Raw genomic sequence first — 25,804 nt, 5'->3', positions numbered from 1 at the left:
TTTATCTTGGTGATTATTTTGTGGATCAGCCAGTGAGAAATTCCTTCTCTGGGCATCTGGGATCTTCCTATGATGTAGGTTGATATGGGAATGAAAGGTCATCAAAATGTAGAAATGTAGGAATCTGGACTTAGCCCTATGCCTTCCCAAGGGGATGTTAGCAATTGTTCCACAAACAGAACCTAGAAAGCATTTTGTTTGGTAGAGCTGGCCTTTTTTAATTGTTCTTTGGAACCCTGACATCACTCTTTGAGAAGCCTGGACTGGACTAATTGATGATGACAGACCACATGGAACAGAAATTAGCTTTCCCAACTGAGCAGCTCCCACTCAAAACCACACCCACTCACCACCAGGCACAAAAATAAGTCATCTTAGACCATCCATCCGTATTCAAGTCAGTGAAGACCAGAACAAGTTTACCTGACCAACACTCAAACTTATGACAAATAATTAATGATTGTCACTCTAAGCCAGTAAGTTTTGGGGTGGTTTCTTATGCAGCAAAGCAAACTTCATAAGAATCTGATACATGAATGATAATTTGTTAAACAATCAAATTGTAACCTACTTTTCACTGTGATTAAGCCAATTTAAGAACCATGAGCTATCAGCCAAAACCTAGAAATACAAATTATTGTTGTCTGTGGCCAAAATAATACTGTTTTGTATAAAGGAAATATAACCTATTCTGCAATTAGGCTAAGATTTTACTGAGATTTTTCTGCATTGCTAATAAAACAAAGGTTTGAGGGATTATCAATGATAGTCTTTCCCCTCACATTTCTCCTCAGTATGGATTATCATTCATTTAGGAAAGATGACATTTAGTTTTGATCAGTAAAGGCACATATTAAGATCATATTCCCACTAATGATGGTTGTTCCCACCCATCTATTCATACCAAACAGATCCATTTGATGACCAACAAAGCTCACAGATAAACTTCTAATAAATGTACTGGAGGTAAAATTAAATAAATAAATAAATAAATAAATAAATAAATAAATAAATAAATAAAAATGTGCTGGAGGTAAACACAGTCTTGTGAAATGAAACCTGGATTCATGACCTTATTAGCATTGTGTTCTAAGCAATTGTGATGTTGGAGTTGTGGATAAGGAGGGTGTATCTGTTTAATAGTTTCTGTTCTTTTTTTTTTTTAATAGTTTCTGTTCTTTACCCGTCCAACTGAAAGCTTTTTTGTTTACCAGGGATGACAATGAATATGCTTATGGGGGACAGAAAGGTTATGGAAAGGAGAGAAGCAGTACACATGCTAACTGATAAACCAGAGAGCACTTGTCCTGCCTGCAGAAAATGTGGATGAAATGTTGCCATATGTCCCAACTTTTTCAAGAGAAAATATAATTTTTAAGTGAAATCTCCCAATTTTTATGTTTCAAACTAATTTAAAAAACTTAAAGCCATTATCAGGTTCAAGAAACATGTAAAATATAGCCTGCAGCTCCTAGTTTGTAAAATGTAATACAGTTATCAGCATCTCCTTACAATCTTCTAGTTTCTTTAATTATTCAAATCTGATTTCTTGAAATTTCTTCTTTTGAAGTCTTTGGGTTTAGTTTAGTTGGGCTCATACAGCACAAAAGCATGTTATGTAATGCAGTTCCATATTGTTGGGAGAAGAGGAGATTTACTTTCTTAGACAAAGGTTAAAAGAAAATCTGCCCTGCAAACCACATATCCTTGCCATTGTCCCAAAAGTCTGAAAACTCTTTATTATTATTATTATTTATTTATGAGAGTCACAGAGAGAGAGAGAGAGGCAGAGACACAGGCAGAGGGAAAAGCAGGCTCCGTGCACCAGGAGCCCGATGTGGGATTCGATCCCGGGTCTCCAGGATCGCGCCCTGGGCCAAAGGCAGGCGCCGAACCGCTGCGCCACCCAGGGATCCTTGAAAACTCTTTTAGGATCTGTAGATATATTACGGTGCTGTATTATGTACTAAATGAGTCATGCTTGGAAGCATCGCACTAATTGGTAAGCTTACCTTGTCAGATTCAGGTTAGTCTTCCATATTACTTTGACTATAATGATAATAAATATAACAATATTGTTGATGAGGATAATGGTGATAGGTATGATGAATGACCACAACAATGGACTTGTTATAAGACCATTGTTTCCTGAAACTGCCAGCCAGCAGCTATGGGGAGAAAAACAAAAAGATTTTAGTAGATTAAGAAAGATATACATATTGGTTCTCTGCTATTAACATTATTGACATTCACTTTACTGAAAGAACTGCTAAAAGCCAATATCCCTTTGCATTCTATAGATTTGAAATGACTTTCAAGAATTTAGCCACTAGAAAAACAAAGAAATATATTAGTTCTGGATATTTCTTGATGAATGGGCTAATGAAAAGAAAATAGCTTTTAAATCAGGCAATCCCAAATTTATATGTCACTCCATCACTTACTAGGGGGTCTGACTTTAGGCAAGTTGTTGTCTTAGTTCATTTTTTAACATGTAGCACATCAAGGTGGTTTAAAATTTTAAAGGCACAAGTCATCAAGTTATGCTTAAACTGGCAAACATATTTTTCTTATCTTTAAACAAATAATAACATATTTCTATAACTTACTTAGCAGCATATCTTGGAGATCACTCCAGATGAGATTATAGACAGTCATTATTTTTATAGCTATATAGTACTCCATTGATTTGCTATAGTTATTTACATAGCCTCTTATTAATGGGCATTTTTAAAAGTTAAATGTTTAAAAATATTTTAATAGTTATTTAACCTCACTGCATCTGTTTTAAGTTTTTTGTTGTTGCTATTGCTGCAAATGGCTTTGGTGGTTTTTTGGGTTTTTTCCCTCATCTGTGAGGTATAGTAATCACTTCCTGGCATCGTTGTAAGAATGTGTTCATTTATTTAATAGGTATTTACAGGACACATGCTATGTGTCAGACTGTTCTAGATATCTGATATTAGCAGTGAACAAAAAAAATTTCTTCTTTGTGACATATACTATATATAGAATACCCTACAGATTCCACCAAAGAATGACCAGAACTGAAAAATGAACTCAATAATATTAATTGCAGGCTATGAAATCAATGTACAGAAATCTATTGCATTCCTATAGAATGAATAATAATGAAGCAGCAGAAAATGAAATTAAGTAAACAAATGCCATTCACAATTGTATCAAAAGTAATAAAATAACCATGATTAAATTTAAGGAGGTAAAAGACCGTACTCTGTTTATGTGCTGCTGAAGCAAGCACAGAAAGACCTGTACTCTGAAAACTATAAAGCATTGATGAAAGAAATTTAAGATGATGGAAAGAAATGGGAAGACATTCCATGATCATGGGTTGGAAGAACAAATATTGTTAAAATGTCTATGCTACCTAAAGCAATTTACACATTTAATGTAATCCCTATCAAAATACCAACAACATTTTTCGCAGAACTGAAACAATCCTAAAATTTGTATACAACCACAAAAGACTTTGAATAGCCAAAGCAATCTTGAAAAAGGAAAAACAAAACCGGAGGTATCACAATCCCTGACTTCATGTTATATTACAAAATGGTAGTAATTAAAACAGTACAGTACTGGCATAAAAACAGACACATAGAGCAGTGGAATAGAAGAGAAAGCCCAGTAATAAACCCATAATTATATGGCTAATTAATTTTAAACAAAGGAGGAATGATATCCAGTGGGAAAAAGACAATATCTTTAACAAATGGTACAGGGAAAACTGGACAGCTACCTGCAAAAGAATGAAACTGAACCACTTTCTTTCACCATACACAAAAATAAATTCAAAATGGATTAAAGACCTGAAACCTCTTATTTAAACCTCTTATTTAAAGGTCTGAAACCGTAAAAATTCTTGAAGAGAGGCCATAGCCATATTTCCCTAAATATGTCTCCTGAAGAAAGGAAAATAAAAGAAAAAATTGACTATTGGAACTATACCAAAATTAAAAGTATCTTCACAGTGAAGGAAACAATCAACAAAACTAAAAGGCAACCTAGGGATCCCTGGGTGGCACAGCGGTTTAGCTCCTGCCTTCAGCCCAGGGCGTGATCCTGGAGACCTGGGATCAGGTCCCACATTGGGCTCCCTGCATGGTGCCTGCTTCTCCCTCTGCCTGTGTCTCGGCCTCTCTTTCGCTCTCTCTATGTCTCTCATGAATAAATAATTAAAATAAAACTAAAAATAAAATAAAATAAAATAAAATAAAATAAAATAAAACTAAAAGGCAACCTACTGAGTAGGAGAAGATATTTGCAAATGACATCCAATAAAGGGTTAGTTTCCAAAATATATGAACTGATACAACTCGAAACCCAAAAACCAAATAATCCAATTTAAAAATGGGCAGAAGACATGAATAGACATTTCTCCAAAGAAGACATCCAGATGGCCAACAGACACATGAAAAGATACTCAACATTGCTCATCATCAGGGAAATGCAAAGCAAAAACTACAATGAGATATCAGTTTAGACCTATCAGAACAGTGAAAACCAAAAACACAAGAAACAAGTGTTGGCAAGGATGCAGAGAAAAAGGAACCCTTCTGCATTATGGTGGGAGTACAAATTAGAGCAGCTACTGTGGAAAACAGTATGGAGGTTCCTCAAAAAAATAGAACTACCCTACAATCCAGTAATCATACTACTGGGTATTTACCCCAAAAGTACAAAAACACTAATTCAAAGGGATACATGCACTCTTATGTTTATTGCAGCATTATTTACAATAGCAAACTATGGAAGCCGGCCAAGTATCCATTGACACTTGGATAAATAATAGATAAAGAAGATGTGATAGATACATATAATGGAATGTTATTATTATATTATTATTATATATATAATGGAATATTATTCAGCCATAAAAAGAATAATCTTGCCATTTGCAACAACATGGATGGAGTTAGAGAGGATAATGCTAAGTGAAGTAGGTCAGAAAAAAACACCATATGATTTCACTCATATGTGGAATTTAAGAAATGAGACAAATGAATAAAGGAAAAAGAGAGAGAGAGACAAACCAAGAAACAGACTCTTCACTATGGAGAACAAATTGATGGTTACCAGAGAGAAGGTGGGTGAGGGGCCAGTGAAATAGGTGATGGGGATTAAAGAGCACAGTGATCATGATGAAAAAATAAAAATAAAAATTCCTTCTTTAGTGAATTTATTTTAATGCACAGAAATAAATAAAAGTAACAAATAAATAAAATATATATTATGTCAGATGGTGACAATTGCTTAGAGAAATACAAAGCACGTAATGAGGGTAGGTATTACTATGCATATGTGTATATATATGTGTGGAGGGGGCAATGAATGTTTTAATTTAAATAGAGTAGTCAGGAAAAACCTTATGGGAAAAAGTGATATTTGAGCAAAGATCTGAAGTAGATAAGGGGGAAGGGCGTTCTAGGCAGAGGGAACAGCAAATGCAAAGGCCCTGATTTGAGAGCTGAAGGAAGAGCAAAGCAGCTAATGTGGCTTAGACAGAGTAAGCACAAGCCATTAGTGAAAAGATGCAAATTATGTCACTGCTTTATAGGTTATTGCATGTACTCTTGATGCAAAGGAGAAACTTAACATGATCTGTCTTGAGTTTGGAAAGTGCTACTCTTGCTAGATACAGGGAAAATAGAACATGCACAAAAGTAGGAAATTGGCTAGGAGTGTTACAATAATCTGGTGGTTTGGACCAGAAGAGGAGATGTTAGGAAATAGTCTGATTCTAGACATACTTAAAAGTAAAGCAAAGGATTTATTTCTAGGTTGGGTGTGAGATGTAGAAGGATTAAGGCTGATTCCAAATTCTTTGGCTTGAGTACCTGAAAGGATGGAATTGCCATTAACTGAGATGGGGAAGATGACATGGAGAGCAGATTTGGTAGGGAAGACCACTAGATGTCCCATTAGACACCCAAGTGAGGTATCAGGAGGCATTTGGATATTAACAAAATAATGTGAGAAGCCCTGGCACATATTTGCATTCAATTAATATACGTGCGCTTTTCCCTGCAGGCAAAAGACCATTATTGTACATGTCAAAGGATTTTTAAATTGTTTTGCATTGGAAAGCTGTTATAATTTAAGTTACTAGTAATCATATTTCTAATCTAAATGACCTAGAAGGAAACTGGGATAATGTTCAAGTCTCTGTAATAAAATAAAAAATAAAAGAGTGCCTATAATTCATTAACAGAATAGGTCTATCCTTAAATAAAATGGTGAGAGCCAGTGAGTTTTTCTTCAGGACTTCTGGCTTTCCTTTCTGCAACTGGAGGACAACCCTCCTGTCATTCTCTATTGTGTCATCTCTTTTACAGAAGAAATAGGAAGGCACTCGGCTGAGAATTTAATGATATCCTCCTGAGAAGTACTTTCAAATCTCTAGAAGCTTATTTGGTGACTAAGCAAGTGGCCATCAAAACTTTATTTTATTTTATTTTATTTTATTTTATTTTATTTTATTTTATTTTATTTTGTTTTGTTTTGTTTTTCATCAAAACTTTTAAATGAAAAAGATGAACACATTTCTTATTCATGGAGCCTAGAGTGTAAAGGGGGAAGAAAAGAGAGAGGAAGATGAATAATACAACTCTATTGGATAAAGGCAGACTTATTAATTATGAAACAATTAGATATGTAGCCTTCTCTGTATGAGTTTTGAAACAATTTCTGAGGATTACTATTTGTACTACACACAGGTGTGTGTGTGTGTGTGTGTGTGTGTGTGTGTGAGCCCACAAATGTATGCAGATTCCTCGGCCATCTCATACCAATGGGGAGACCTGGAGGGGAAGTAGGCTTGCTACCCGTGGTCGTCAGGAAGTGTGTGCTAGGAGGAACTCCTTCTCACCCTCTCTATCCTTTGTACTACTTGGAGAGATAGTCAGTCATGCTCGATTTGTTCTCATGACATCCAGATTTGAGAACAGTCTGTCTAGGAGATGGATAGACCCTATGGTCAGACTAACCCTTGCAGGTATGGAGTGGGATTTCTAGAATTAAGACTGGAGAGCACACAGTGGAGGCTAATCTGACAAACTGCTATGGACCTGATGTCTAGAGAGCATCACAAGTGGACCTCAGATGAAATGTTTAACTTAATGGTTATTTTGTCATGACACCTACCATGAAGACAGATTTATCATATATAGCAGACATTAACAAGAATTTCTCCCTCAGGCACTATAATATCCTATGTTATCTCGATCCTTCAGAAAAGTCTGAAACAGGCTATGTGATGGTAGTACTGACAATCAGGGGATGGGGTGTTAAAGAAGAGTGTGTCCTGCCCTGCAGTCACCCCTCAGGTGGGTCCTTGCAGAGATAGCAGTACAGCAAGGGAAGGGGGTTATTGGAGTAACATGGGGGAGAGCATGGGATATGGTGGTGCAATTGCTGGGAGGATAACTCCAGAAAACCAAAAATAATCCCTCTTCTTTCTACGTACATCCCAAAGAAATGTGACCCCTGATGCACATGTATAGGATCAAAGGTAGGGGATATGGGTCCAAGATGAGGCATCTTCCCAACTCCTCTTGTTATCATTGCCTAGTGTCTTCCCTAACATCTACCAGCATACTCAGGAAAGAATCTGCTCTCAATTATTTATAGCTCAGCATGAATGAATTTAAAATGGTAGGCTTCTTTCTCTAGAAGGCATTTATAGGAGTAGATCTAGTTCTGTCCCGGGGTTAGGGTAGGAAATTGGTGATGTTATTTGAAGCGAATTGCCTCTCCTGTGAGAATGTTGCATCTTACCCCTGATCTGAAATTAAGGAATTACATTTTTTTAATTCACTAAGAGATTTTTAACACTAATTAAACCTGAAAAAAATGGTACCTGGAGTATTTGCTTCTAAAATCAAGCCAGGCAGATAGTCTCCTATTCTACACTTGGGCCCCAGTCAGCCCTGGAAGTAGGTATGCACCCTAACACCACAGCCTTCCCTTGGCTGCACTAGCACATTTCCAATAGTTCTGTTTTCTTTTGTTTTAGTTGCTTTGGGATGTAGAGGGGTGAGAATGGTTGGATTGTAAAAGGAGAAGGGAGGATAAATTAAAGAGTAGTTGCTGTTTAGTAGCAGAAATACATGTAAAGAGTTCAGCTCAGATTTCTTCTCTCCCATCTCATAGAAAAAGCAATCAGCACACAATCGGGTATTTCCATTAGTAACAACTAATCACACTATAATCTCCGGGAGCATTTTTTATGTGTGATAAATCATCACAAAATACTCATTTTAATCCTATCAACTTAAAACCGGTCATAAGCATGGATAGTGCTGTTCAAGTTATGAAATGTCTTCACACTTTCTTGACTCCTCACCATGACCTCAGAGTGGGTATTATGATCATTGTTATTCCCATTTCCTAGTTAAGAAAATTAAGATAAAGGGTTACTAAGGATCACACACATTATGTCCTATGATTTTCAGGCCTAATAAAAGAAGACGAATCTAACACAGTTTAATTATAAATTTAGAAAGTAATTACTTGCCTTACAAAAGGATTTATCACAGGAAGCTTTCAAATCACTGTATTTAAAATATAATGCATTCTTTGAGAATTTGAAATACCCGCTTATAATGATACTTATAAAGTGAGATGCATATGTACAGTGACACTTGGACTCAATATCACTGAACAACTACATTCTTCTATCAAATAAATGGACATTTTTGAAAAATATTAACTCACATTTCCTCTTGTCGGTAGTTTAATTCCCACTGTGAACCATTCTGAGAAGAAATAATTCCCAGTGTCATAGCCACCACTACAGCCGGGACTCCTATGTGGTAAAAGAGAGGCATTGAATGAATAATTTACCCAAGACTGCATTAATTATAAAAGAACATGAATGAATTATACTCCTGACCTTTCTCAAGACTGTATTGTTCTTTCCACTGTAGACAATGTCCTAAATGATCTACAGATATAGGTCAATGGATGACATAATTTTTTGGTAACGGTTTGCCTCTCTCGTATTGTTGGTTCTACATACCAATCTTCTACATTTCTGATTTCTTTGTAACTCTTATCACAATTTCCATTCTTGTGATGAGCACTGGGTGTTATATGCACCTGATGAATTTTTGGAAACTACATCTGAAACTAATGATGCACTTACTATATGTTGGCAAATTGAATTTAAATTTTAAAAAAGAGGGCAGCCCCGGTGGCTCAGCAGTTTAGCGACACCTTCTGTCCAGGGCCTGATCCTGGAGACCCAGGATCGAGTCCCCCATTGGGCTCCCTGCATGGAGCCTACTTCTCCCTCTGCCTGTGTCTCTGCCTCTCTCTCTCTCTCTCTCTGTGTCTCTCATGAATAAATAAATAAAATTTTTAAAACATTTTAAAAAGAGGGGGAAAACAACCTAAATCCTCCTTTACTTGAATAAATTTTAAATTAGGTATCACTCATGTAATTCTTTGCTGGAACCTAATAAATTTTTCAAATTATTTTTCTTAGAGTCACTCTGATTTTCTCAAAACATTTCTTTTAAGGTAGTGAGGAAGTTAGTCACACGTGATCTAAATTTCAAATTAAACTAGTAGAGATGTTAAAGGAAATTAACATCTTGAGCTTGGCTCAGGACGTGACTTGTGACTGATCATGTCTGTCTCCTTCCCAGGAGTGTGAGCAACCAGACAGAAGGTACATTCCAGTGATTGCTGGATTTCCATTTCCCTTCAAGGCCTTGCACCCTCAGGTCTTCAACAGGTATTTGTTGAAATTAAGTTACTTCAACAAAATTAAATTTCTAAGTGAAAAGGCAAACACTTACCCCATCCGATTAAAGAGATGAACAGAATGAAATATTGAGGAAGAGGCTTCATGGTCCTAATGAGAAGGAAATAGAGCTGTGCAGCACTCAGTCCAGTCCAGGTAAATGTCACCAAAAGGAAATAGTGCATCAAGGCAGCAACCACAGTGCATGTGGGATTCCGGACGTCATAAATATCTTGCGTGAGCATTTCATTACGATCAGGGTCCGTCTGAATGGTGTTATTATCTTTTTTTAAGTTCTTATTGGAGTTTTCGATTCCAAACACAAAGAGGAGGTTAAAAATCAACATTGAGATGCAAAGACTGACCAATACCCAGGTTACTGAAGTTTTTCTGACGTTCCTGAAAACATATTAAATATAATTAAACAAAATAAACTCTAGTGAAATTGTAAGTGAACAAAGAAACGTTATTATCCAATGTAAATCCAGTTCATAGCCCAGTGGGCCAGCTAGTAAATCTCCCTTCCCAAGTATACCAAAAGAAAGTAAGTTAGAGAAAGCAGTTTGATATGTCCCCTCTTAAAATTGTGTTGTAATAATAATAAAAAAAATTGTGTTGTAATCAAAAGTGACAACTATTCTTCAGAGAGGACCCCTGCCTTGAATGCAACTTTCTGGTACCTATACCCTGTGTAGTGTCCTCCCAGGTCCAGCCTGTGACTTGATCTATCTAATGAAATGCACCAGAAGGCCTGACAGCTAGGGCCAACTTACTCAGCAGATAAAGTAGTCCTTTTGCCAATGATACTTTTACAGTCCCCAGCAAAGTTTTAACTCCTTTTAAAACTGGAAGGGACAAGAATGAACTTTCAGAGGTCAAAAAACAAATATGAGCATATAAGATTAATACATTCACCTTAATACCAATACAGTTGTAAAACAGTTTTCAAATCTTTTTTTTATGGAGAAGGATCCCATAAAGATACTCTGCTTATGAAAATCATAATAAGCTTTCCCCCTGGTCTAGCTAACCTGCTGAAGAAACCACATAGGAATGCTCTGGGATTATATGGAGAGGGAGAAAGACCCAGCTATCCCAGCATCCCAGATGAGCCCCGATGAGTCCAACTCTGCTCACCATCTGACTGCAGCCTCACAGGAGACCCTAAGAGAGACCAATAGAAGACTCATACAGCAAGCCCAGTCAAGACACAGGATTGTTAGAGATAATAAAGTAATGTTTTAAGCCACAAACTTGTAGGGTAATTTCTTCTACCACAGTAGATAAAAGGTTCTACTCTAGATCTGCAAGGATATACAAAGGCTATCTATAGAAAGGCTCTAAAAGGATTTTTAAAAATTTCAAAATATGAAATTATTGCACGTTCATAGATGAATCCATGTTCAAAGGTAGAGAAAAAGTTGCTTGTATTTTAAAAAGTATTTTATATTAAAAGAAATCAAGTATGGATTTTAAAACAATAAGGCCAAATATAATTTTAAACTGCTATTATGCATTTAAAACAAAATGGTATAATATTTAGCTTACATTACATTTAAAGAGTACGGTTCCCATAAACAATTTTAAATTAAGTAAAAATATTTAAAATTTGTTTCATAGCCTATTGCTGCTACTAAAGATATTTTGAGCAGACTGCTGATTACTATCTCTTTGAAAGGCTTACGCTCAACAAAACCTCACATGTGTCTTTTCTGTAAGACATTTCATAACCCTTTTTCCATCAAGGACTAGTGTCCCAAGGAGCATACGTTAGGAAATACTTGATGACAGTCAAATGGTCAAGATGTTCTGAATAAGCCTTTTAATATAAAACATGCTTTGACACTGTTCCTTCATTTGAAGATGTAATTTCTGGATGTAGAACCAAGTACTCTTTAAAACTTTTGAGTTTTTTTTTTCTTTTCATTTTTACCTAAGATCTTTGCTAGAAAAGAAGAGCATCCTCTCACTTTGTCTTCAAGCTGGCACTGTTTACCAGTAGTCTTTAGAAGTCAGTGCAAGAAAGAGAGAGAAAGTGTGTGTGTGCATTGATATTCAGTTCTGTGTTCTCTGGTGGCCCACCTGTGTATTTTCAGATTGGCAGAAAATTCAAGGTTGCCCTAACTAAGGTTGATCTCAAATGGGAGGTTTCATATCTCTTTACTGTGCCTGTATTGTTTTCCTTAGTGGGTAGAGGTAGATAGATCCTTAAGTCCCCTCTAATGACATGTTACAATTCTCAGTATACTACATCATGTAGTCTTACATTAATTAAAGTTATAGAATCTCTATTCAGCACCATCTAAGCCTTTATGGAATTTTCAGACTATGAGGCTCCTTGGAATAATTATTTCCCTAAATGTATTACTGTGTTTAAAATTCTAATGTCTTTAAGTACCCATTTTTAATGTCCTAGAATCTGATGAATAACTCTGTTTGCCAATTACATATCCTTTATGATTTTATAACATTCTATCATGAATCTTCTCAGTCTTTGGGAAGGTGCACAAAAAGCATGTATTTAATGTATAAAAACCATATATTTAAACAGAACTCTGTTCATTCTTTTGATGTTTTATTTGAGATTTTCGGGATAATTCAAAATTTCAATCAGTCTTTGAAAGTTTTAATGACCAGAACTGCAAAAAGTACTCAAAGGAATCCTTTCATATAAAAATAAAGTTGGGGATCCCTGGGTGGCGCAGCGGTTTGGCGCCTGCCTTTGTCCCAGGGCGCGATCCTGGAGACCCGGGATCGAATCCCACATCGGGCTCCCGATGCATGGAGCCTGCTTCTCCCTCTGCCTGTGTCTCTGCCTCTCTCTCTCTCTCTCTGTGACTATCATAAATAAAAAAAATAAAATAAAATAAATAAAAATAAAGTTATTTTCTGATTTTTTTCCAATTTCAAACATAAATTATACAGGGAGAATGGGCTACTTTCAAATAGCCTGGCTCTTCTACTACCTTCTGTGCATTGATATTATTTTCTTTTTATATATAATATAATTTATAATTTATATATTATATAACATATTTTATACTTAAATTATATATAATTTGTTATAACTTCTACACATTATATATAAATTATATATAATTATGTGGGATCCTGTCCATGAACAAAGAAAACTATTTGATACCCAATTTAAAAATCAATGCCATTTTTTAAATTTTGGTTTTTGCTTCCTGATGAGTTTTTAGTGACATTTATGGCAGTGAAACTGTGCTAAGAAACATGTTGATAGAAAATGGAAAAAAAGAAGTCCAACCGGAAGGAGTGAAATTTTAGGCAAAGAAACTAGTTATGCAGCTACTGCAACTTATTCACATTGGATCAAATAATTGTTGAAGAGTGACTATGATAGAAATATAAACGAAAGGACATGGGGCAGCCTGGGTGGCTCAGCCGCTTTAGCACTGCCTTCAGGCCAAGGTGTGATCCTTGAGACCCACATCGAGTCCCACATCAGTCTCCCTGCATGGAGCCTGCTTCTCCCTCTGCCTGTGTCTCTGCCTCTCTCTCTCCCTCTGTCTCTCGTGAATAAATAGATAAAATATTTTTTAAAAATTAAAAAATAAAAAAATAAATGAAAGGACAAATATAAGAGTCATTTCCTCTCATATGACAGACATATAATTACATGGCATGGAATTTTCCTTCAAGGCACTTATCACTATTTGTAATTATATACTTAATCCCATATATATCTGTATAACATCTCTCTTCCTCCAAGAATGTAAATACCATGAGAGATGGAGCTTACTTGTCTCATTCATAGTTTTATATTCAGTCTGCACATGGTGCACTCAGTATAAAAACTCAGTATACAAGTATTCGTTTTTAAGCACTCAGAATAAAAACTTTAAGTGAATGGCAAGAGACTCATGAAGAGTGATAAGTAAAGAAGAATCAAAAGGAATTCTGGCTCTTTGAAAAAAATGGCTCATTCTAAGTATGAGGCAGAGAAAGTAAAAAATTTGCCTGGGTCATCTTGCTGTACCTAAAATAAGAAAGTGCTGATGGGGATATACCAAAACAACATGAAGCGATTCCCTTTGGTTCCAGTGTAGAGTACACTTCTTTACAAAGGAATACAGTAACTAAATGTAAAAATAATAACAGGTAAGAAAATCATCATTTTCAACCACCAATGTAGTAATATATTCCAGTAAGGATCATCAGTGGACACCAAAACCACTGAGTAAAACTTGGGGAACATAATAGCATCCTATAGATCACCTGTTACTTACAAAGGGAAAGAACATGAGCGTTCTTTCCAGTAGAAATCCAGTAGACACCACTGTAACCAAGGGATCAATAATGAGACAAACTGACACTACATGCTTCATGCTCTACCACACTGAGAAAGACTTAATCATTTAGTATTCTCATCAAAAATATTTACTCTGTATCTAATCCTATGGAATATGACAGACAAATCCTAAGCTGTAGAATATTCTATCTTCTACAACATAACTGACCTGAACATCTCAAAAGATTTAATGTCCTAAAAGACCAAAACAAACAAACAAAAAAAGCAGAGGAATTATTTTAGGCTAAATGAGACTAAAGAGACATGACAACTGAATGAATTGGAGAAAAAAACCACCCAGCTATAATGAACATTACTGGGACAATTAGAGAAATTTTAATATGGGTTATATATTAACACAGTAATAGTATATTAATAGTAAACTGCTTGAGTTGAATTTCCTGAGTGAGGATGATGGTATTATACCACAGAGGAGAATGTCCCTGTTCTCAGGGAATACTTGAACAACTGAGACATGACAGTCATGATGCCTACAACTTTGAAAATTTCAGAGCAAAAAATAGAAAAAAATATAAAGCAAAATATTAAAAATTAATGAATCTAGGTGAAGGGTATATGATTGTTCAGTGTTCTCTCAACTATTATGTGGCTTTTCACTTTTTAAATAATTTTTTTTATTTTTAAAATTTTTAAAACTCCAGGAAGGATTTTTAAACAGCAATGCCTTTAAAATAAAAAATTCTGAATTTGTACATCTGAAAAAAACATTTATGAGGGAATTTAGTAGGCAGGAACAATTCTGAAGAAAAGATGAGTTCATCTTGAGACTACTTGAGTTTAAGAGGAGAACCAGGTAGGAATGTACAATAAACTCACTTACTCCACAGGTATCCTTCTACTATGGGCCAGGTACTGTGCTCAGTCCTGGGGATACAGTGATCAAAACAAACAATAACAACAACAACAAAATCAGAGAAGGTCACTGTCCTCATCAATTTTCATGGTGATGGGGAAAACAGCACACAAGTAAACTAATGAATAACAAGCTTATATTTACAGATTATTAAAAATATAGCATATAAAAAAACACAAGTGCTATACAAAATTGGACCTTTAGTGAGGAGGTCAAGGTGGAAGGAAATGTATGTTTATACTTAATTTTTTTAAATTGGATTTTTTTAACTATAGAATTCTAAAACTTTTAGGAACTTTCACCACTTGAAAACTTAATATATATTTTAAACTAGTTTAATTTTCAAAAACTTGCTGTTTAGCAATGTTTTGTTCTTTTACAAATGCAAATTGGTAGATATGGTTCTGTTCAACACAAGGGAAACTATAGCATTAATGAGCAATGGGACCATACTAGTTTTATATGACAAGCTTGTAATTACACGGTATACAATTTTTCTGCAAGGCACTTACCACAATTTTAATTATATAGTTATTTGTATGTATTTCCTAGCTTCTCCAGAACTGAGTATCCTCTTCTATAAAATGAATTTGTTGAACTAACTCTGATTTCCCTTTTAATTCCAAGAACTGTATTCTGATGAGAATATGTGCAAAGGAAATAATATCAGGAGAGCAATTTCTCTCATAAGAAGAGCTTACTTCCCTTCTTACCTGGTGACAATCTGAAATACAATTGTGAGAGCCAGACCAGTAATGGACAGCGCACATCCAACGCTGGATAATATGTTTAGTGATTCAGGATATTTGTATTTCTTTTCAAAACTCTGGAAAATAAATTAAGACTTATATTTTTAAATAACCATTCCTGAAATGTCTATGAAAGTCAACATCATAAGAAGTTACATGTGTCAAAATAACCAGAGAATTTCTAGATATATCTTCTCATAAAACTGTTATGTTTTACAAGGAAATAAATTAATCCCTTATCTCTGAGTAGTTTATATGAAGTATAATGTTGAGAACAATGATTTAATTCAGTTAGGGAAAATATATATGCTTTTCCTCAATGTTTAAAATCAAAGTTGTTTGGATTAGATCTAATTTTTTTTTTACATTTCTAGGGGATCCCTGGGTGGCTCAGTGGTTTGGCGCCTGCCTTTGGCCCAGGGCGCGATCCTGGAGTCCCTGGATCGAGAACCGTGTTGGGCTCCTGGCATGGAGCCTGTTTCTCCCGCCTCCTGTGTCTCTGCTTCTCTCTATGTCTATCATAAATAAATCTTAAAAATAAATAAATAAATAATTTTTTTTTACATTTTTAAATTTAAATTCAGTTTGCCAACAAATAACACCCAGTGCCCATCCCATCAAGTGCCCTCCTCAGTAGATCTAAATTGACTAAAGTTACTTCATTTATCCCTTACATTATTTTTATGTGTAATTATAATCTAAGAAGAAATCTGCATACCTAAGCTAGTGCACTAAAAATAAAGTTGCAGAAATATTTTTGGGGCTTGGAAAGATGTTCATTGATCCTGTAAACTTTTTTTTTAAAAAAAGAGGCCTAGTTTTTGTCTAACATATCTATATCTATGCTAGTATTTTAGTATATATTCCTAGATAAGTATATTCCATGTGAGTATGTGCTCTTAGAAATCTGGAGAGGTAGGAATGGGGGTCCCTGGGTGAGTAGGATATGTACAATTTTTGTCTGTCTTTATTTTAATAATTTAAAAAATTAGAAAGTAATATTTATATAACATGAAAGTAATATAGAAGCATTAAAAAAAAAACCTATAGGGCATCCTGGGTGGCTCAGTGGTTTAGCACCTGCCTTCGGCCCAGGGCATGATCCTGGAGACCCGGGATCGAGTCCCACATCAGGCTCCCTGCATGGAGCCTGCTTCTCCCTCTGCCTGTGCCTCTGCCTCTCTCTCTCTCTCTCTCTCTCTCTCTCTCTCAAGAATAAATAAGTAAAATCTTTAAAAATAAATAAATAAATAAATAAATAAATTTTAAAAAATTAAAAAACCTATAGATTTCTTTTAACTACCAGCTACACATACCATCCTATCTCTTGAAATCCTACCTCTTCTCCAAAGATGATCTTTTTTTAAATGCCTACAAAACGGGATCCCTGGGTGGCTCAGTGGTTTAGCGCCTGCCTTTGGCCCAGGGCACGATCCTCCAGACCCGGGATCGAATCCTGTGTCGAGCTCCTGGTGCGTGGAGCCTGCTTCTCCCTCTGCCTGTGTCTCTGCCTCTCTCTCTCTCTCTGTGACTATCATAAATAAAAAAATAAATGCCTACAAATATTATTTATGTCTCTTGTACAAATATATAGCAGTTTGTTAACATATTTTAATTTGAATTGCTATTTTAATTCAAGATGTCATATTTTTCCATATTAGTGTATTTCTGTTCAACAGATAAACATTCATATCTTATGCAATAAGTATGTATTTGCTTATAGGAAGAAAACAAAAATAAAACAAATTCCATTTTTAAAAACAAAAGTTTCACATTATTTCCAGTATACTGAGGAAATACCAAAGAATCATAGAACATACATAGATTATCAGACTTCAGAAATCATCTATTCACTTAGAGCCTATCTGCCCCTACTTTACATACAATCCTAATCAGACTTTTAAAAAATTTGGCAACCCAAAACTAATTACAGGTGTGAGTGGTAGGCACTGAGGCAGACTCAGACATTAATGAGAAGAAAGAAGAAAAGAAAGAAAAGAAGGAAAGAAGGAAGAAGAAAAATAACTATGACAATGTAGTCTGTATCATTTAATATATATATAACATATATAATATATATAACATATATATGATATATATAACATATACTATACATATTATATATATACACATATATTATATATATGTATAATATATATATATAACATCCAGGCTTTACATAGCTAGTGAATGATACTAATGATCTTAAAGATACTCAAAAAAGTTAAAATTTTATCTTTACAGTTTTCTAATTAAGAAAGCAAATCTCTCAGAGCAGCTGCTGGCTCCGTCAGTTAAACATTTGCCTTTGCCTCAGGTCATGATCCCAGGGTTCTAGGATTGAGCCCCACGTTGGGCTCCCCACTCAGCAGGGTGTCTGCTTCTCCCTCTGCCCTGCCCCCAGCTCGTGCTCACTCTGTCAAATTAATAAATAAAATATTAACAAAAGAAAGCAGATCTCTCTGTAATATGCTAGAAAATAAAATCAATTAAAATAAGAAAGGTTTGATTCTTAAAATAAGAAAACTGTAACCTCATAGTTGTCAGGATGGCTAAGATTAACAACACAAGAAACGAGGTATTGGTGAGGAAGTGGAGAAAGAGGAACCCTCTTGCACTGTGGGTGGGAATACAAACTGGTGCAGCCACTCTGGAGAACAGTATAGAGGTTTCTCAGAAAGTTAAAAATAGAGCTACCCGACCATCTAGCAATTGCACTACTGGGTATTCACTCAAAGGATACAAACTTACTGACTCAAATGGGTACACTAATCCTGATATTTATAGCAGCATTATCAACAATAGCCAAATTATGGAAAGAGCCCAAATGTCCATAAAGAAGAAATGGGACACACACACACACACACACACACACACACACACACACACACTGGAATATTACTCAGCCATCAAAACGAATAAGATCTTGCCATTTGTAATGACATGGATAGAGTGAGAGTGTATTATGCTAAGCAACAGAAGTCAGTCACAGAAAGACAAATACCATATGATTTCACTCATAAGTGGATTTAAGAAACAAAACAGATGAAAATAGGGGAAGTAAAAAAAATAGAGAGGGAGGCAAACCATAAGAGACTCTGAACTACAGAGAACAAACTGAGGGTTGATGGAGGGGAGCTGGCAGGTATGGGCTAAATGGGTGATGGGTATTAAGGAGGACACTTGTTGTGATGAGCACTGGCTATTATACGTAAGTGATGAGTCACTAAATTCTACTCCTGAAACCAATATCGCACTATGTTAACTAAGTAGAATGTAAACAAAAAAAGTGATACTAAAAGAAAGTTAAATCTAGTGCATTAAAGAAAAGGAAATAGATGTCATAAAATCAATCAATCATTCAATCAATAAGAAAACTATAGTCATCTCAAAAGGGATCCCTGGGTGGCGCAGCGGTTTGGCGCCTGCCTTTGGCCCAGGGCGCGATCCTGGAGACCCGGGATCGAATCCCACATCAGGCTCCTGGTGCATGGAGCCTGCTTCTCCCTCCGCCTGTGTCTCTGCCTCTCTCTCTCTCTCTCTCTGTGACTATCATAAATAAATAAAAAATTTTTAAAAAAAAGTTTATAAAACGTGGTTCTATATTGGGGCACCTGGGTGGCTCAGTCGGTTAAGTGTCCAACTTTTGATTTTGGCTCAACTCATGACCTCAGGGTTGTGGGATCAAGCCCTGTGTCAGGCTCCACACTGGGAATGGAGCCTGTTCCTGCTTAGGATTCTCTCTGTCCCTCTCCTTCTGCCCTTCCCTACCCTGTCTCCCTCTCAAAACAAAACAAAATCAAACCAAACAAAACGAAGTTCTATAATTTGATATTCTATGTGGTACCAGTATGTTCGGATCTCCACTGGCTTCCCAAACATGGCTCCATCACACTGGGAAATGAAAACACCTGCTTTTCTCAGGAAGCTTCATGATATTAATAAGTGTAAGGTATTACACCCCTTCACTCCACTGCATATGAAAACATTCCATCAAGCCTAAAAACTAACACTTTTGGTTTTACCAGGATAATAGGCTTCTGGAAATAGAATAAACAGAAGTCCCTCTCCTAGAAGAGTCAGCCCAAGAACTTTCAGAGGTACACTTATCTAAGTGTACACCAGATCTAAGTGTTACCAGTTGTTTGTGCAGGGTAGCTTTGAAGTTAAAAGATATAAGGAGGGACACCTGGGTGGCTTTGTCAGTTAGGCATCCGACTCTTGATTTCGGCTCACGTCATGATCTCAGGGTGGTGAGATCCACGCTGGGGGTGGAGCCTACTTAAGATCCTCTCTCTCACTGTCCCTTTGCCCCTCCCCCTCCAAAAAAAGATATAAGGACTACATCGACAGACGAATGCATAACGAAGTTGTGGTGTACACGTAGGACAGGTTATGAAGCTATTAAAAAGATGAGCTTGTGCCATTTGCAGCAACATGGATGGACTCAGAGGGCATTATGCTAAGGGAAATAAGTCACACAGAGAAAGACAGATACCATATGATCTAACTCATGTGAAATCTAACAACAACAACAAAAAAACAAATGAATAAACAAACAAAATCATAATCAGATGTAGAAATACAGAGAACAAACTGATGGTTGCCAGATGGGAGAGGTGTGGGCTATGGGCAAAATGTGTGAAGGGGGATGGGAAATATAGGCTTCCAGGAATAATAAGTCACAGAATTAAAAGGCACAGCATAAGCAATACAGTCAGTGATACTGTAATAGCAGTAGGGTGACAGATGGCAGCTACACTGTGGTGAACACAGCACAATCTAGAAACTTGTCAAATCACTACATTGTACCCTTGAAACTAATGTAATATTGGACGTCAATTATGCTCATAGAAAACATTTTTACGATACAAGGAATACATAAAGGAACTATGGGACAAATTGGATGAATTCGAGAGCTTTTCCTCTTTTATCTTCTAGCACAAACTTAGCAACTTAGATTATCCCAATGGAAAAAGCTTTGGGTAAATGATTTATACTGCCCATCCAGGGGCACCTGGGTGGCTCAATGGTTGAGCATCTGCCTTTGGCTCAGGTTGTGATCCCCGTATCCTGGGATTGAGTCTCACATCGGGCTCCCTGCAGGGAGCCTGCATTGCCCTCTTCATCTGTGTCTTCATGTGTGTCTCTCATGAATAAGTAAAGAAAATCTTTTTAAAAAATAATAAAAAAATAAACTGCCCACCCATAGTTAAGTATGTACTGCACCAATCCCCAGCACACAGCCTTACCTCTGGTTATAACAACTTCAAGTTTCACAACATGTGAGTTAGTTGGATAGTCTGTGAGCTCCTCTTTTGCACATGGGCTCCCTTCTCAATATTAAATATGCAGTGCCGACCTCATCCACCCTGAGACCATACTGCAAAAAGCTCTATTTACTTGCTTTTCCCAGGACCTCCTTTTTATAGTCTTATCACTCCATTCCCTGTTTATCCATTTAGTCTAGGTTGAGTATCCACGCAAACTAAGCCCCAAAGTTATCTCCAATTACCACAATTCCAGAAGTATGTATAAGGAAAATTCTCATCTGGAAAGAGATTACTATGTACATCCTCACCATTAATACAGCAAAATTAGTAGTATGGTTGCAGTGGCAGTACAATAATCCATCAGTGGCCTTAATTTTGTGACATCCATTCGTGTCCCAATCCTTTTTTGAAAAACTCCAGTAGACACAGGCATAGGAATAGAGCTGGAATTCTTTTGAGTCATACTATAAATTGAAAAGACAATTGCAGCCAATTATTTAAAAATGCCTAATCAGGTAGAAAAAATCAAATAAGATAAGCATATGAGAAATCTATTAGGTATGTACCAAGTACAACATCTTTGTTATAGATTAGAGAAGGAGAAAAAGGATATAAAATTCAAATTAGCTCATTTTGCATTTAGCTAGTCTGACAAAAAACGTGGACATGGGGAATGTTTAAATGAATATCTTCAAAGATTCTTTTAAAGAGTTTTTCTGTGAAATTAATATATTGTACACCTAAAACTAATATTACACTGTATGTTAACTAACTAGAGCTAAATAAACACTTTTTAAAAATAAAGAGTTTTCCTGTGGATTTCTTTTCCCAACCAACCCTGCTTTGTAATCAAAAGTGGCCTGAATTTTATTTGTTGGTGGAAAAACTCACCCTTGGATTAAAGACGATGTTAACAGAAGTTCCTTCATCTCCATTTTTATCAGTTTTGCTTGAGATAATTTTTTGACTAAAATCTGATTTAGTTTTAAAAGTTTTTGATTGGAAAAGTTTGTTCTTTTGATACACTACAAAGCCACATGACTTTGTGTCACCTGGGAAAAAAGAAGAAAAAAACACTAAAATCAACAAACGAATCCTAGGGCAAAGAAAAAACAAAGTCCCATGTCATCGTTTAACTGCATGGCTGCTTAATATTTGAGTACAGTACAGTAAAAATGGTTTGCTAGATGAATCTTTACTTAATTGCAATATGTAATTAACATATGTAACCTGTACCTGGCCATTCCATTTACATTACTGTTTTTTTCCTGAGGTCCAGATTCCTTACCTTCTAAATGGGAACAAAAATTTGGACCTAATCCACCCCGAAGAGGTATTATAAGGATCTCATGTATAAAATAAACATCTTGCTTCCTATGCAGGGAAACAGAGTGAAGACACTCAGGTAGCCCAGGGCCGCTTCACCCACTGATAAGACATCAGACAAGAAACAGCAATGAGTGGATATCAAGACAGCAGTGCCTAGGAAAGTGCTCTGTGAGACCTGTTTCCTCTTAAAAGGGATGGAGCAGAAACCAGTCTATTCAGTCACAGAGTTAGGAGTTCACATCATGTCAGGGATTGCTTCCATGGAGCCAGATACTCTCCATCGTCTCTTGAATTGTTGGTCCCTGCTACTTCATGATGATCACAGGGTTTTCCCAAGACTGGAAGGCTATTGTGACATATTTCTTCAGGACATTGGAAAAAAGTGGTCAGTTGCTCCTCAGATTTCCTAGAAAAGCATGGCCATAGCAGAGGGTTTTGCATGAAGGCTGGCCATGGCAGTTGTCAAACAGAACGACCTAAGGAATGCCCCTAACACTTTATACAACTGATGGCCATACTTAAGGCAGAAGCAATTATAATAATTATATATTTTAACTGAATTAATTTTCTAAACTCTACATATGATACCAGTAGCAGTGAGGCAAGCCTATTTAGTGTGATTGGAGAGATAGGCAGACAAGAGCCTGACAGGCCCTAAAACATCCTCCACAGCCAGCCATGTTCTATCCTCTATCTAGACATAAAGACATTGCTTTAGGGAGCTTTTCATGGCACATTGGCCTTGCCAAGTTGTTCCTTCTGAACATTGGATGACAAAGTTAACCCTAAAATTGCAGTAAGACTTCTTTTCATTATTGTTTTATATATATATATATATATATATATATATATATATATATATATATATAACAGAATATATATTTTATATATATATAAAAGAATGACATGCTTGATGGAAAAGTCAAATCCAGGGGTGCCTAGGTAGCTCAGTTGGTTAAGAATCGGACTCTTGACTTTAGCTCAGGTCATGGTCTCAGGGTCATGAAACAGAACCCCACGTCAGATTCCATGCTCAGTGGAGAGTCTGCTTGAGATTCTCTCTCTCCCTCTCCCTCTGTCCCTCCCCCTGCTCATGCATGTGTGAGAGCACGCCCTCTCAAATAAATAAATAAATAAATAAATAAATAAATAAATAAAGTCAAATCCATAGAAATATATAAGTAAAAAAATGAAAGTCCCTGCTTATCCCTCTTCTCATTCTTAAAGTATTTTGGTCACTTATTAGAAAACAATCACTTTTATCTAGATATTCAGATTTATTAGAATGAAATTCTATTCGCCATTATAAATTTTTTAATCTCCATATTTATAGATATACCTTCTTGATGCTTATTTATATTCTTTCTCTCTTTCCCTTTTCTTGATAAAATTTGTTAGAATCTTGCCTATTTTATAAGTCTTTTCATGGAGTCGATGTTCATTTTGTTGATCAAGTCTAGCATTTGTTAACTTCTATTTTTTTTATATTTTATTTATTCATCAGAGACACACAGAGACAGAGAGAGAGAGAGGCAGAGACACAGGCAGAGGGAGAAGCAGGCTTCATGCAGGGAGCCTGACGTGGGACTCGATCCCAGGTCTCCAGGATCACGCCCTGGGCTGAAGGCGGTGCTAAACTGCTGAGCCACCTGGGCTGCCCTGTTAACTTCTATTTTATTAAGTTTCCCCATTACATTTATTAATTCCTTCTCTTCTTAAAAAGATTTTATTTATTTGTTTGAGAGAGAGTGAGAACAAGAGATACCACAGAGAGAGGGAGAAGGAGAAGCAACTGACAGCTGAGCAGAAAGCCCAATGTGGGGCTTGATCCCAGGACCTGAGATTATGACCCAAACTGAAGGCAGATGCTTAACCAACTGAACCACTCAGGCACTCCTATTAATTCCTTCTTTTTAGTTTCTTTACATTTATTTTATGTTTATGCTTCTTTAGTTGAATGCTCAGTTCATTTTTGACAATTTCATATATTTTCTAATAAATTTATTAAAGCACATACATTTTACTTTAAGTCATTTAAATAATTTACTCCAAACACTAAAAGCAGGCAGAACAAAATACAGGAGACTATCATTGTGACTTTAATGTTAGAAAGAATTTAAATAATTTCTTGTCCACATCCCATAGATGTTGACATGTGGTATTCTCATTCTTATTAATTTCTAAATACTTTGTAATGTACACTTTAATTTCCTTTCTAACAATTTTTTTAAAATTTCTGATTGGATAAAATTTTGGCCATTCTTTTGTGGTACATTTCTAGTTTTATTGCATCATGGTCAGGAACTATGTCTTACATAACTTTTATTTTATAAATGCATAAGCTTTTCTACGTGATCAATAGAAAATGACCATGTGGTCAGCAACAAATGGTCAGTTTGTGAAGCACTTCATGGGTATGTGAAAAGAATTTTTATTATTTCTTTTCTGTCTATAAGCAGATTTACACACACACACACACACTCAAATGTATATGAATGTCAAGCTTATTAATTATTTTTGTCTACATGATCTTTAATTTCTGGTATAGTTGCATTAAAATCTTTCCCTATCAGAATGGTGTGTCAATATGTCCCTATATTTCCAACATTTTTTGTTTATATATGTCAATTATGTCTTTTTAGGGGAAAAGGGAATTAAAATACAGATAATTCTGGGGTTTGGTTTCTAAAAATCATATAAAATATGTCCCTTTCAGTCCTATGTCCTTGTCTTTTAACAGTGTGTTTTAGCCCATTTGAAAAGATTGATAATTTATATGGAATAAGAAGTTAGATCCCTATCTTTCACCAAACATATAAATTCTACGTTCACTGAAGACCTAAATGCATACACAAACACTAAAAACATGCAGGAGAAAAATAAGAACTATTGTAGTGAATTTAACACAGAGAAGTATTTCTTTTAAAAAGTACCAATTATAAAGGAAAATACTGATACATTGGATTGCCCTATAAATTAAAACTTTGGTATGACAAAAGACCTCAAAAGCCAAGCAAAATAAAGCTACAGACTGGAGGAAAGATATTTGCAACTTTATAACCAACAAATAATTAGTGTCCAGAGTACATAGTGTGGAGACTACATGGCCAATAAGGAAAAGACTTACAATCCAATAGAGAAATGATCACAGTATTTGAATAGGCAAGTCGCAGAGTACAAAATCAGAATGTTTAATAAAGACATGAAAAGGAAGAAGAAATTCTAACGTATCATTGAATCTCCAAGCTGCAAAAGGAATACTTGCCATTTATATCGACATGGATGGAACTGGAGGGTATTTTGCTGAGTGATATAACTCAATCAGAGAAAGACAATTATCATATAGCTTCATTCATGTATGGAATATAGGAAAGAGCACAGAGGATCATAGGTGAAGGGAGGGAATGCTGAATGGGAAGTCATCAGAGAGGGAGAAAAACCATGAGACTCTTAACTATAGGAAACAAACTGAGGGTTACTGAAGGGGAAGTGGATGTG

At 35.9% G+C, this 25,804-nt stretch overlaps 1 protein-coding gene across 1 annotated transcript in view; it reads right to left on the bottom strand.

Annotated features, from left to right (window-relative positions):
* The window catches only part of ADGRG7 (adhesion G protein-coupled receptor G7), a 76,159-nt gene that overhangs the window by 5,646 nt on the left and 44,709 nt on the right, over window positions 1-25,804 (bottom strand). Inside the window, exons 10-15 of the mRNA XM_072721810.1 lie at window positions 21,869-22,029; window positions 21,286-21,441; window positions 15,669-15,781; window positions 9,822-10,165; window positions 8,734-8,824; window positions 2,013-2,168 (exon numbers count right to left, since the gene is read on the bottom strand). Of these exons, the coding sequence (XP_072577911.1) occupies window positions 2,013-2,168; window positions 8,734-8,824; window positions 9,822-10,165; window positions 15,669-15,781; window positions 21,286-21,441; window positions 21,869-22,029 (1,021 nt within the window). The remainder of the gene's footprint in view (window positions 1-2,012; window positions 2,169-8,733; window positions 8,825-9,821; window positions 10,166-15,668; window positions 15,782-21,285; window positions 21,442-21,868; window positions 22,030-25,804) is intronic.

Source organism: Vulpes vulpes, chromosome 1, assembly GCF_048418805.1.
Source record: "Vulpes vulpes isolate BD-2025 chromosome 1, VulVul3, whole genome shotgun sequence".
Lineage (NCBI taxonomy): Eukaryota > Metazoa > Chordata > Mammalia > Carnivora > Canidae > Vulpes > Vulpes vulpes.
Note: the sequence above shows the minus strand (reverse complement) of the source record. Positions and strands in the feature narration are given on the sequence as shown.